Genomic DNA, 13561 nt, shown 5'->3' with positions numbered 1-13561 from the left:
GCGCATATTTTATATGCGTATATATATCATACGTTTTCTGTAAATTTAATATGCACAAACGTCCAGAATTTAATTATTGGCAATAGCAAATGACACGGTTCCAGCGACTAAATTATAATACATAATCATATCATACTGCAAGTTAATAAGTAGAATACATTATTTAACATAAAGATACAATAACATTATCGTAAATTACATCCAACATATTACGAAATGATGATACAAAGATAAAACTACAAGATATGTATACAGCGGTTATTGATTGATTAATAAGTGATTCTATATTATAAGATTATTATAATAATTAACGAATTATACATAGAAGTATAAAAATAAAATTACGATTTTGAAGTTACCTCTAATTACAGATCACGTGAGAAAATATAAGTGGATTTCTGTTGATACTCTGACTTTTATATTTTGCATGTTAATCGTCAAATTTCACACGAATGTCCTAATACTTCTAAATAGAATATTGCAATATTGGTTATAAAGAATAAAATCATTGCAATAATGTTGCGAATAAAATATATCTTGCGATATATATTGCAAAGTATATGACGAAATATATAATGAAATAATGTATCTAAACGTTAACGTGGTGTAAAGGATTAAATTTTTATGCGGTAGTATACAACCCGACTCGAAGAAAAACCTTCCTCTTTTCAAGCATTAAATTTACAGTATAACCGTGTATTAAATTCTGTGGAATAAGCTTATGAATATCTCACATACCTCATTTTATAAGCTTCGCAATAATTTGCACAGACTTGGAAACTTAAATTGTTCACAAGACAAGCATTCTATCTCGCAGTATTTAGTTTAAATACCTACTTCTGAGAATACCTACTGCAGAATGTGTAATAAAGCTAGTAATGGCGAAATTGTATGTATATTTGCACGATATTAAATGCAATTCTAGCAATAATAATTCGTTTTCAAGCGTTATTTTCAAATAAAGTTACTTGGAGTAATTAATCTTTTTATTTGCTATTTTTACTTCAAACAAGAAATATTTAATCTCGTATCGAAATTATGCAACGAAATATATATATATATATATATATATATATATATATATATATATGAAAAAACGTTTTATCAAACTTCTACAATCTGAAAGTTAAGCGTATTTGGTTCGTGTTGCAATGGATAGCGCGTGATTATATTGTTAGACGATTTAGGTAATTATTAACGGTAATTATTAAGATATTTATGTATATTTGTATTTTATCGTAAAATCTTTCCATCATTGTTTCGAAGTGGTTCGATGCATTTATAGAAAAACACGTGATTTGAAGATTAGATCGAACGCTCGTTAAAATTGTTTTTACCCGTTAAATTATCAGTTAATGTTGAAAACGTGAAATTTGTAATTTTATGTTCTTATCGAGCGTAGGAACTATTGCCTTTTCACAAAGCATAATCGAAATTGAAATTAAGTGGAAGAATATGTACACTACTACGATTGAAGATATTATTGCAAAACGCTTTCTAATGTTACTCTATAGAATATTGTATAGAATATATATATATATATAAATTTAACTTTTCGTACGTGAAAACCTCAATATATATAAATATGTCGGAGATGAAAGGACACCGGGCCTCCCCCCTTGGAATTCGTTGAAAAATATCCCAATACTGTCTTTATAAATTAAACCGATTATTATAAACCTTTGTGAATTAAATCGATTATAATTGTCTGAGATTTGCGATAACGAGTTTGGATTCGAGGCGATAACTGGTTGTCAGATGCAGCCACGACCACGGAATAAACGTTTTACTTAACAAAGGTACAGAATAATTGTATAGCTCCCTTTAAAAAGAAATAGTCGTAGCGATACTTGACAGTGAACGTTGTAATAGATATCTACCCCGAGGCTCGCCACACACAGACCCTATTCTTCGGGCAAGATAATTACCAGATGGCGATGCATTTCCACGGGACATGTTCAGCTAGACCGAACACCCGCTATAATTCTTAGAATTTCGTTAATTAAAATCCTTCAAACGGACAAATAGTCTTTATTTTTAATAAGTCCTTAAATCTACCATCCATCTAAGAGGAGGTACGGGAAATCTACTTTTCTCGGAACGACGCTTCCCGCTAGCAACCTTCTCTCAAGGGCGGCTTGCTAGCATCTTGCTTGCATCTTAGTACGAAATTATACGAGATATTATACGGAAAATAAAATTTGAAGGATAGATGTGGAATACGAGGTATTTTATCTCCAAAAATAAGTAAAAAGTATGCAGTAAAGAATAACATTCTTCCATTTATCTGATTTTTCAAGAGAATCGAATTCGTTTAATGTATGTGAATTTGGCTAATGCTTGCGAAAATAAAGATGTAAAACAAGTTTCTTCTATGTAAAGCTTCGTCTTTAAGAAAATAGAGTTTAATGCGTTGAATTAAGAATCGACTTGCTGCACGTCTACTCGATAAATTTTCAAATCTTATTTTCCCAGAAACGGTACTATGAAATTTTATTCTACATTTTCGATTTAGTTTGAAATGCAGAATAACTTCTCTTATTGATTCACTTTTGCCTGTATTCACTTAAGCGCCGTGTGAAAACACATTCTATAAATTCTTGACTTATTTCAGGATGTAGAACCTTTTATCGATCGTTCACTCCCACTTTAGAAACCAAATCGAATTAATAAATAATTCAGAATCATACAAGTTCAAGACATATTTGGCAAAGATTTTAACTCCATTTTAAGCTTTCAAGGGAAGTTCAAGTCAATTTTAACCTAGTATCGTATAAACGAATCTTATTCTACATTTCCTGCTTATACTGCCATGTAGAATGGCTGCCTCGTTAATCCATAATTAGTGGAATATAATACTGGTAGTAAGTAGGATCTTATCAAGGATGTGCCTTGTCAAACGGTAAACTTACATCAAGCGATTGCTCCAGTATATATTCATCCGGGTGTAAAAATGCACAGTTGAAAACAGGATTACTGTTATTCGAAGGTAACCGTGCTTACTAAAATCAGATAAAAATCCTAAAGCTTGTTAGTGGTTTTAATCTATAAAACGTTCGTAATACGTTAATTTATCAGTTATCGGTAATCCAAAAAGAAAAAAAAAAAAAAAAAAAAAAAAAATGGACACCAATCCGTTGTTATTCTATTTGCACGATTTTTATAATATAAGTATACGTACAGTCTTTATTTTGCAGTTATTGCGTCGTAATTGCAATAAGGTAACTTTATCAGCTACGCATTTGTAACAAAGTAGATGAAACATTGTAATTATGTTAGGAACTTTTAGTTGTAACTAAATAATTAAATAGTTATTTAATACCGATATTCTCGAGGTAACTTTAGAGGATTGCAATTATATGATGAAAAATATTGAACGTTGAACGGTATCAATAAGGCACACAAAAGATGCTTATACATTAGTTTCCTTTGTCAATCGTTTTGCAGTTGTTTTAAGCAGCAGTTATCGACAGATGCTTTGTGTAAACGCGGTCTGTCAAACATGGTCAGTAGTTTGGTCAAGTTATATGTTTTTTTTTTTATTTGCGTTTATTTTACAATCAATTCTCGTTAGAGAATTTTAAATAAATTTATCTGACGTGGTACTATAACATGATTAAGAAGTATTTATAATATATTTGATTCTATTTGAATCTAGTGCTTAGGTATAAGATATAATGTCTTTTTAGCCTGCGGATCTGTTCCAACAACTCGAGTAGTTGACTAATTGGAGGGTTTACGTACAAAGGTGCATTTATTAAGGATCTTAAGGTTTTAGATTGGAATTCGTGGAGAATTTCTATGTTGGAATTACTTATTGTTCCTCGTAGTTGCGAGTTCTAAGTAAAGTCAAATTTACACTCTCTCACTGCGGATCGATACAGCGGACGATTCGTCGGAAAACGTCGCTTTCGGCGAATTTATATTTCACTTCGCACAGATGCGACGGATAAACGCTGTTTCCATTTGTGTGTACTAAAATGAAACAACATGAATGCGACTTTTTATCCTCGTTTCAACCGTAGTGATTCTTCAAAGTGGACAGATAAAATTCAGCTCTGCATGCTACGTTTTTTTTATTTTTTTTATCTTTTTTTAGTTTATCTTGGTTTTTACAATTTGTCCTGAAGGACATTTGGTAAAATATTATATCTTATTTATTGGTAATAAAAGAATAAAAATAAAATATAGCAGGTGGGTGGCTGCCCCCAGCTAGGCGCCATCTTCGTGTTTGTTAAATTATATGTTTTATGTACCTGCTACCTGCCACCTGCTACGTGACTGAATTATTGTCCGTCTGTGAAAACATATTCATAATGATCATGCCTCTGCTATCTCAAAATGAGTTACGTAAGTACGAAGGCATTTTAAGGCAAAGAATCTCAATATTCTTCTATAAAGAATAAATAAATGTATCGATTAGAGAAAATATAAAAGAACATACGATAGAATTCCATTTTCGGAAAATGATGATCTTAAAATCTCGTAAAAAAAAAAAAAAAGGAAAAGGAGGAAAAGTTTTTCTATCATTACGCGATTGTGAGCCTGTATTATGCCGGAGTGTATCCCCACAATTCATCACGATGTCACTGCAATTGTTAAACAAATCTACAAATCGGTCACAACTGCCAATCCGTAAAAATACGATCTGTTTTATTATAATACATTTTGCAATCATTTCGACAATTGCCTTGTTCATAAATAGTAAAAGAAAATAGTGTAACATTGAACGAAGGAAACTGCTTCAAGATTCCATTATCAAACTATCATATTATGCTTGGCTATTTTATTCGATTGTCCTTCTTTTCTTTTTTTTGCGTGAGGAGGGGAAAAAATGCTGTTACGCATACCCAGTGACCCGCATCACTGGGGTTATGTGGGGGACTCGGGCGGATGTTGTTGCCATACCCACTAAAAACCCTTCCCCGCCCTCCTTTCTCTGCTTTGAGGGCTGACAACCCCAGTAATACCCGGCGTCGGCAATCATCAGGGTTGTCCTTTTTCATGCTCCGTATCTCCTTCTTCGTTCAATTACTGCTCGCTTCATCTTCTCAACCAGTTCAATGTTGGGCTGACCTCCTCTGAAAAAACCAACACCACACGCAGTTCCCTAGTGGTCACCTAATCTTAGAGTACTACCCCACCCGTGCCCAGCGTTGCTTAAGTTTCTCGTGTTCGGACGGGAACGAGTGTACTCAACGTGATTTGGGCGTTGGCTTATTCGGTTATCCTGTGTTTTATCTCGAATTTCATATATCATTCATATTGATTTATAACTGTTAACTACCCCTCCCCTTTCCTCTCATCCCCCCCCCCAAAAAATCCCACAACGCATAAAAGTAATACACCGAGGAGTCCTGTTTTGCGGCCAAGTTTCAGGACAAAATACAACACACACAAGAATACACAAAAATCACGCACCAATGCGACTTAAACCCAAAAAACAAAAAAATAAACGCAAAAACCGAAAATCCACGACACATATTAGACCATGGCTACGTCGCACCGACGCGTATCGGTACTTTTGCCTAAACACGCTATACTCAAATTCATTGTTTATTGTGAATCTCAAAAATGTACAAAAAATCAAATATTGGCTAAATAAACTATTTAAAAAAAAAAAAAAAAAAATAACTGTTAACTACAGATTTGTGTATTCTGCTTGTCTAACTATGTGTTAAATGTGGATATGTAAATCGTGTTATATTCTAATTGATTAATCCTTTAAATGCTCACTGAACTGCTTTTAATCGTCGTAAATAATGTGGTATGAAATGTTTCATTTTGATTAATTAACCCCTACTGTGCGCTCAATGTTCGTCGATCAATATTGGTATAAACTAAATATTCAAAATGGCGAAAACTGCAATATTTATAAAATTGCAAATAACGAAACCTGTTTTCCACATCTATCAATTCTACATCTATCTAACAATTCTTACATCTTTCTGCATCAATTGATTTCGATGAAACTTGAAGCATGTACATAACCTACATAAGTCTACGAAACGTATCGTTAGAAGATCGTAATAGTCATTACAGGTTTAGATAAAAATGTCATGACAAATGACTATTACTGTTTTCTTCGCAATCCCAACTAATTGCAATTTCTTTCCAAGTCTATCTTCCATATCATTTGGTAATCTAATCCTTTTAACTTCTCCAAGAAATTCAAGTCCTCTGGTCCAATTTCTAAAAAGTAATTCTGGTTTAGACGGTCCGAATATTAATGTGACCTACTATTTTGTACAATTTAAAATTTCCGAATTTGTATAATATTACGAGGACAATTAAAAAAGGAAGACATTATAAAAATATGTGAAATATATAATAAAACATTTTCTATACAGTTCACTGCATTAATTGTTGATTCGATTATTTCTGTTATTTTTGTCCAAATTGTAATATAGCTAACTCTACTGCTAATATTGCTATCAGGATTTAATCATTTCCAGGTACAACGTCGACTAAATCTATCTCTGTAAATATTGCCAATGTTAAATTTGATATTAACAGAGATGGCCAACAGGAGATTGATGTTACAATATCTAAAAGTAACTTTATATGCGACAATGTTTGAAGGAGGAAAAAATACAAATACAGCAAAGACAGCTGAAAATACAGCTTCGTCGATTTCAGAAAATAGAAATAAATTTCGAAGAATTGAAGGTGATGATGCAAAGGCCGATGTAAAGCAAGATTCAGAGAATCTGAAGAAAGACTCAATGCCAGAATTTCCAGCGATTAAGACTTCTAGTACAATAGTAGATACATTACATATTTCCAACGCTTTTAATGCTCTAACATTGTCAAATAATAAATACGTAAAAACTGCACAAACACTTGAACCAGTTTCACGTGCATGCCAAGAAGAATGGACCGATAAATGGAATAACCTTGAATTTCCAGCTCCCAAATCGTCAATTTTAACACCAGTTACTTTTAGTTTATCTAAAAAACAATATTCATTTGGTGACACAAGTACGAGTCAGTTTCTTGGTTCTTCAACGTCAGAAAGTAAAGAGTCAGCGCGTGATAACGCAGAGAGTAGATCTACGCCTTTCTGTTGGAAAGCAACAACGACAACAACATTATCAAGTCCAGCATTCCAAGTACCTACTGCAGCACAAACTTTGCATAAATCTGGAACATCCAAATCATCAATTTTAAAACCACCTACTTTTAATTTATCTAAAAAACAATATTCATTTGGTGACACAAGTACGAGCCAGTTTCTTGGTTCTCCAACGTCAAAAAGTTAAGAGTCAGCGTGTGATAACGCAGAAAGTAGATCTACGCCTTTCTGGTGGAAATCAACAACGACAACAACATTATCAAGTCCAGCATTCCAAGTACCTAATGCATCACAAACTTTGCATAATTCTGGAACACCCGAATCATCGATTTTGGTACCAACTACTTTTAGTTTATCTAATAAACAATGTGAATTTGGTGGCGCAATTTCACGTAAATCTTGCACTTCTCCGGTGCTAGAAAATAAACCTGCAGCTTGCGATTCAACACCAACAAACCAAAAAGAAACAACATATAATACAACACTCGGGATGCCAACTGTACGTGGCACATTGTCAGTGAAATCAGTAGTATCTGGTGATAGTACTGTTAGAACGTCTACCGGCGAGTCAACGCCTCTTATACGTGTACATCAAAAATTTATATTTAACGCCATTCCTACTGAACCGGCTGTAATGCCTGGGACTCGATTCAATTTTCCTACGAATATGATACCTCCTGTATCGACTCAGATTCAAATATCGATTGATTCCACCGATTATACATTTAACGGACCTAATCCGGAACTAGCAGCATTTCCGCAATGTCCAACTACAAGTTCATTTTCTATATCGCAACCTGTTACCCAAAGTCAACAATTGTCTACTTCATCATCTATTCCTCTGGAATGCGCGTTTAATTTTGATTCGTCACCAGGAGATCATACAGCTGTAAGTAAACTAAAAGTATTAAGTCACTGAAAAAATTCCTAGCATATTCGATAATCGATTTATTCTGTTATATTCTGTACACCCTTTGTACACTCTTCTGTACACACCGAACACTCGTAAAAATCTTTTAGCAATAGATTAGGCTGTCGCAAAAGTTTCTTTCGTTTCATTCAAAATTCAGTAAAATAATATAAAACAGAAAATGTTGTGCATCTATTATTTCCTTATAAAACGAAAGAAACTTTTCGGACAACCTAATATTATATACGTTATACGTAACATTTTCAAATTCCATTGCTACTATCATAAGATATGACTATCATGACTTATCGATAAACAGTATTTCGAATAATGCGATGACCTGATAAGAGTTACCGTATTCCTATTTTTGAAAGCACTTTTACAGCGGTATAGAAAGAAATTTACAAAATTGTATTGTAGTATATTAGAGGTTCGCGATACCAACTATGTTAATGATTGTGTTTTACAAATGATTAACATTATTATGATTAATATATGATTTCCTTTTTAGGAACCTGGTTCAATCCAGTCCGAAGGATTTAATTTTAATCCCAATACTAGACCATCGTTCCGTTTTAGTGTTTATGAATTTAAGTATCTACAAAATATAAAATTATTTTACACATTAATAGCAGGATCTTTTTTCCATAAAAAAATGTGTTGCCATGTGTTGTTTTAGTGCACCTACTCAAGTACAACGAGATACTGCGTCTACTCGAGTACAACGAAATACTGCGTCTACTCTAGTACAACAAAATACTGCCACCATCAATTACCGCCCAATGATCAGTCCCACTCGATTACTCAATCCACGAAAGATCAGGAAAGCTTTTAGAAGATTAAAATAGGAGTCAAGTAACGGCATTCTTTTTATACAGTTGCTCATGAAGGTATTCATATTCTTGCAGAAGACACCTTTTATGAATATACTATATGTCTTGAAAGAAACATTTTGAAATGTCATTAGTATTGTAACAAAATCCGATTGTCATAGCTATATTGGTAAAGTTTTTAGCAAATCTGAAAATATACATAGATATTACAAAACACCTAACACAAGTATGCAGATATTTTGTAGAAATCAATAAAGTATTTAAACAGTCATTTAACATTTCATCAAACATTTTCCATATGTATGAAATAAATATCTACTGGAACCACTTTTGAGATTTTTTCTAGGCATACCAAGGAGGCTATTAATGCTGTGTGCTAATCTTTATTAAATATATGTTTGTAAATAACTTTTGTGTATATTTTCAGATTGGTTTTTGGCTTTTCTATCATAAAAATAGTAGTTGCAAAATACTTTTATGAGCCATTGTATCTATTTCATACAATCGTGAGAAAACAAGTCGAAGACGCTTCGTTTTCGAAGAAAAAAGAAAAAAGAAAAAAGAAACGATTTTGAACATTTTCTCGATGCTGCTATACGCACATACTCTTTATGATATATCAATTCTTGGATCAATAACGAACTTTCATTATTGATGAGCTGCTGCTAGTGGATGAGGAAACTTAATAAAATATCGAATGTCTGCAATTTATTGAGAATAACGAGTTTATGTGGGTAACAGATATATCCTTTCATTAAGCATAGGTCTTATATAACTCGTTTATAGTTGAGAAGAAAAATACTAATCAGTACTAATTAAATTCATGAATTAATAACTTTTTTTTTGTAACGAAAGAAATGTTGCGATGCATAATGTACAATGTATTGAATTTGCTTCATACATTTAATTGATTCTGAACAATTATCTTTGCTTCATTATTTTTGAATAAATTCAGTATTTACAACATAATAATTGTAATAAAATTATATCATTCAGATAATAAGAAAACGCGTAATAATAATTATTACGATGCAAAAAAAAGAAAAAAAAATAATAAGTATATCTATAACGAGAGAAAATATTAACAACAATTAATATACAAATAATAAGTTTGTGTTTGAAAGTAACTTATTGGCAAATTGATAATGTATCTTTCAACGTAGAAATCTTGCAAGTTGTAAAACGTTGAAGGACGAGTTAAGTGTTCTGAGACCTTATTAAATCTGTTGCAACTGTGCATAGCTATTTGCAAATCAAGATGTGTAGATGTTCGAGATGCCGAAGCACTGTTCGTTATGAATAACACGCAGCGTAGTTGCACCTGTTACATCTCTGTCGAGCACAATTATATTAGTTCCTTTCGTAATCTACCTGAATATACTACCTCCCTTCTCGCTAATAATACGGAAATTGCAGAGAATGTGATAACGCAATACATTGTGTTTTTTAACTAAAGATGAAACAAGCATAATTGTGGATTATGACATTTTGCTCGATTTTCTGATTTTAATGTCACTTGATGATAAAAGTAGGTGTGACATTTTAATATATATATACATATATGTCGGAGATGAAAGGACATTGGAGTTTTTCTTTTGAAATGTTTGGAAAGGTCCCCGATACTTTAGTAAAGTTTTTTTTTTTATTATTATTATAGCTGTATTTAAATAATAAATCTGAGAAATAATTATTTATGATTTAATCCGAATATGGATGCCCTAGATTTATGGGTGCCCTAGATTTATGGGTGCCCTAGATTTATGGATGCCCTAGATTAATGGGACGCGGTCACGGTCAGGGCAAGGACGTGTACTTAATAGAGGTATGAAGTAAATGAATAGCTCTCTTTAAAAACAAAGATTGATCCGAGGGGTACAGAGAGGTGCGGAGAGGAGTATATAAGTTTTACATTACACGATATATGATATGATATGGTGTGTGTGTGTGTGTGTGTGTGTGTGTGTGTGTGTGTGTGTGTGTGTGTGTGTGTGTGTGTGTGTGTGTGTGTGTGTGTGTGTGTGTGTGTATCGTGTAATGTAATGGGGGAGAGTATAGTGCTAGTAGGTTTTAATATCGTTCACGTCAACACAAAATCAAGTATGATGTACGGCCAATCTATATACACGTAGTCACCATTTGTCATTCGCTACTCTCGTTACAACGGTTCCAACGCTCTTTTTCACGCTGACCACACTCCTTGGCAACCTGACAATACTCGCTTCTCAATTAATTAACGGCCTCCCCTTATAGCATGACTCCGGTATGCCCGGCACGCACAAGTTTCAGAGACGTGAACAATCCATGGTCAAGTAGATCTCAATTTCTTAGGGTTTTCCCTCGATACTGCATATATATATATATAGAACATTTATCGATATTGGGTGGTATTAAAATCAGAGAACTCCACAATATGTTTATATGTTTATACTCCACTTATATATTTCCAGAATATGAGCAACAAACAAATAGAATTTAGTTTTATATATTTTGTATTATTTTATGTACGTATATAACAAAATTACTAACTTAACTTATCCTAAGATAAACTTGTATTCAAATTTAATGTTACAGTATATAAAGATGTAATAGCTTCTTCAAATAAAACTCTTATAAAATGAAATAATATTTGGTCATTTTTGGATTCTATACTTTTTCTGATACACTTTTTAGGATCTTTCAGATTTGCTATTTACATATTACATAAACTTAAAAAGCTTCTATTTATCCCTATTTTTATTTTACAGTATGTTTACAGCATTTATTATCTAAAACGATCAATGGTATATATGTACTTACATACATATAAACATAGATGTACATGTAAACTATAAAATTGTATTTTTACATATTATTAAACTGTTTCAACAAGCTGAAATAGTCATATATTTTGATTTCCTATTCTTTGAACACTATGGTTATATTATCATACTTACAGAATCAAGATTCGATATTGTGATATAGAAATTAGATTTGAGTTATTTCTATGAACTATTCGTATGAGATTTTATCAGACACGTGATAAATTATAAAAAGGAGAAAGAAGCAAAACTATGTCTGCCTCCATCATACGCAATATATACAGGAGTTACGAGATTGTTTTATAAAGATATTTAAATTATATATTACGTGATACATTGGGTTGTTGGGAAATTTCGTGCCGATGTTCAGTAGGTGGCATTAAAACAGGTCTGAATATATCAGAATGATTGAAAACAAATGAATTGTGTACATATCGTAAAAGGTGATATTTGATGCATCTTTAGAAAAAGGCTTGCTTAGAATACATTAATTTTTGTTAGTTTCAAATCTAAATATGGAAGGAAACAAAGTGCATTATAGGCATTTGATGCTTTTCTTTTACCGAAAAGGCAAAAATGCTACACAAGTAGGAAACAATATATCCGCTGTTTATGACGACAAACGACCAGACGATAAATTCGGAAGGATATTGCTCGCAATGAGACGAATTAGAGACAGCAATTGAACAAAAACGTCCAGAAGTTTCAGTTTCGTCAGAACAATGCGAGGCTTTGCGCGTCTTTGATTACTCGACAAAAGATGTTGAAGCACGCCCACCGTGTTCAACAGACGTTGGACCCTCAAATTTTCCCCTATTCAGGTCATTACAAAATTCCCTTAATGATAAAGACCGTAACTCTTTGGTCGACACAAGAAATTATACAATAAAGTTTTTCGCCGAGAAACCTGAAAAGTTCTGGGATAATTGAGATAGGAGAAGAGAACTTTTGACGTAAAGAGAAAATTAAAAATATGAAATAAATAAAATATAAATACTTATTGGTACACGATATTTATAAATACTTAAATACTTATTGGTATATCGACTAATTACTCTCTGCAATATTTATTTAAACATTTATTTACCATGAAATTATACGTAATTGTGTATATCTGCATTTCACGAAAGAAACAAGCATACTTTTTCCTTATATATAGTTACGTATAAATCGATAGTATCGATAGTTACGTATAAATACGTGTCCTTTTGTTCTCGAATATATGAAAATAATTTCAATTCATGGATACGAATTCATGGAACTTGATTGTAAATGCATGTATACATACATATTCATTTAAACAGAATTTTTCGATTTGTAGGTATTTGTGTTTATTCAACGATACGATTCTTACATTAAATTGGTATGAAAGAAGGATTATTACGTTCAGCCATTTTATCCTTTCATCCTTAAAACAAAATGCAAGGAAATAAGTGGAATTTCTCTATCTGCATGTACAAGTTGCTTGTGTATACTAATTTATAGGTGAAATTTGCAAACGAAAATTCATTTCTTAGACTTTTGAAACGTACAGTGGTTTCTGTACAAGGTATTCATAATAATTACGTAAAGGTAATTACGTTTAATTCAAATCGATAAGATAAACAAGGACAAAACAAATTCATCAGACTTTATACCTCCAAGTAAACAGTCTCTGTTATTCTGTTCGTCGTTTCAATATTCCATTTGTTATGTTTATCCTTTTAATCCTCTCGTATTTGAGAAGGAAATATTTTACAACGCAATGTCGTTTCGTATAACGCTTTATACGAAATACCTCACGGTATATTATTCATGCGATGCTTTGAACAAAATATCTCAGGTTCAAATGTTGTTAATCGCTTTGGAACACGAAAGAGACACATATGTCGACGCAATATCGTTGACTAATAAACGAATACGCGGGATATTTCCTTCGCTTCGTTCGAGAAATACGGTTTCTCCA

General features: G+C 32.5%; 1 protein-coding gene across 1 annotated transcript; it reads left to right on the top strand.

Moving 5' to 3' along the window:
* Positions 1-6584: 6584 nt before the first annotated feature.
* LOC132915187 (uncharacterized) lies at positions 6585-10845 on the top strand. The gene is made up of 2 exons (XM_060974916.1): positions 6585-7964; positions 8497-10845. Exons 1-2 carry the CDS (start codon positions 7566-7568, stop codon positions 8662-8664), a joined length of 567 nt encoding a protein of 188 aa, XP_060830899.1. The 5' UTR covers positions 6585-7565; the 3' UTR covers positions 8665-10845.
* Positions 10846-13561: the final 2716 nt, after the last annotated feature.

This window comes from Bombus pascuorum, chromosome 16 (assembly GCF_905332965.1).
Source record: "Bombus pascuorum chromosome 16, iyBomPasc1.1, whole genome shotgun sequence".
Lineage (NCBI taxonomy): Eukaryota > Metazoa > Arthropoda > Insecta > Hymenoptera > Apidae > Bombus > Bombus pascuorum.
The sequence above is the reverse complement of the archived record's forward strand: the minus strand, read 5'-3'. Positions and strand labels throughout refer to the sequence as shown.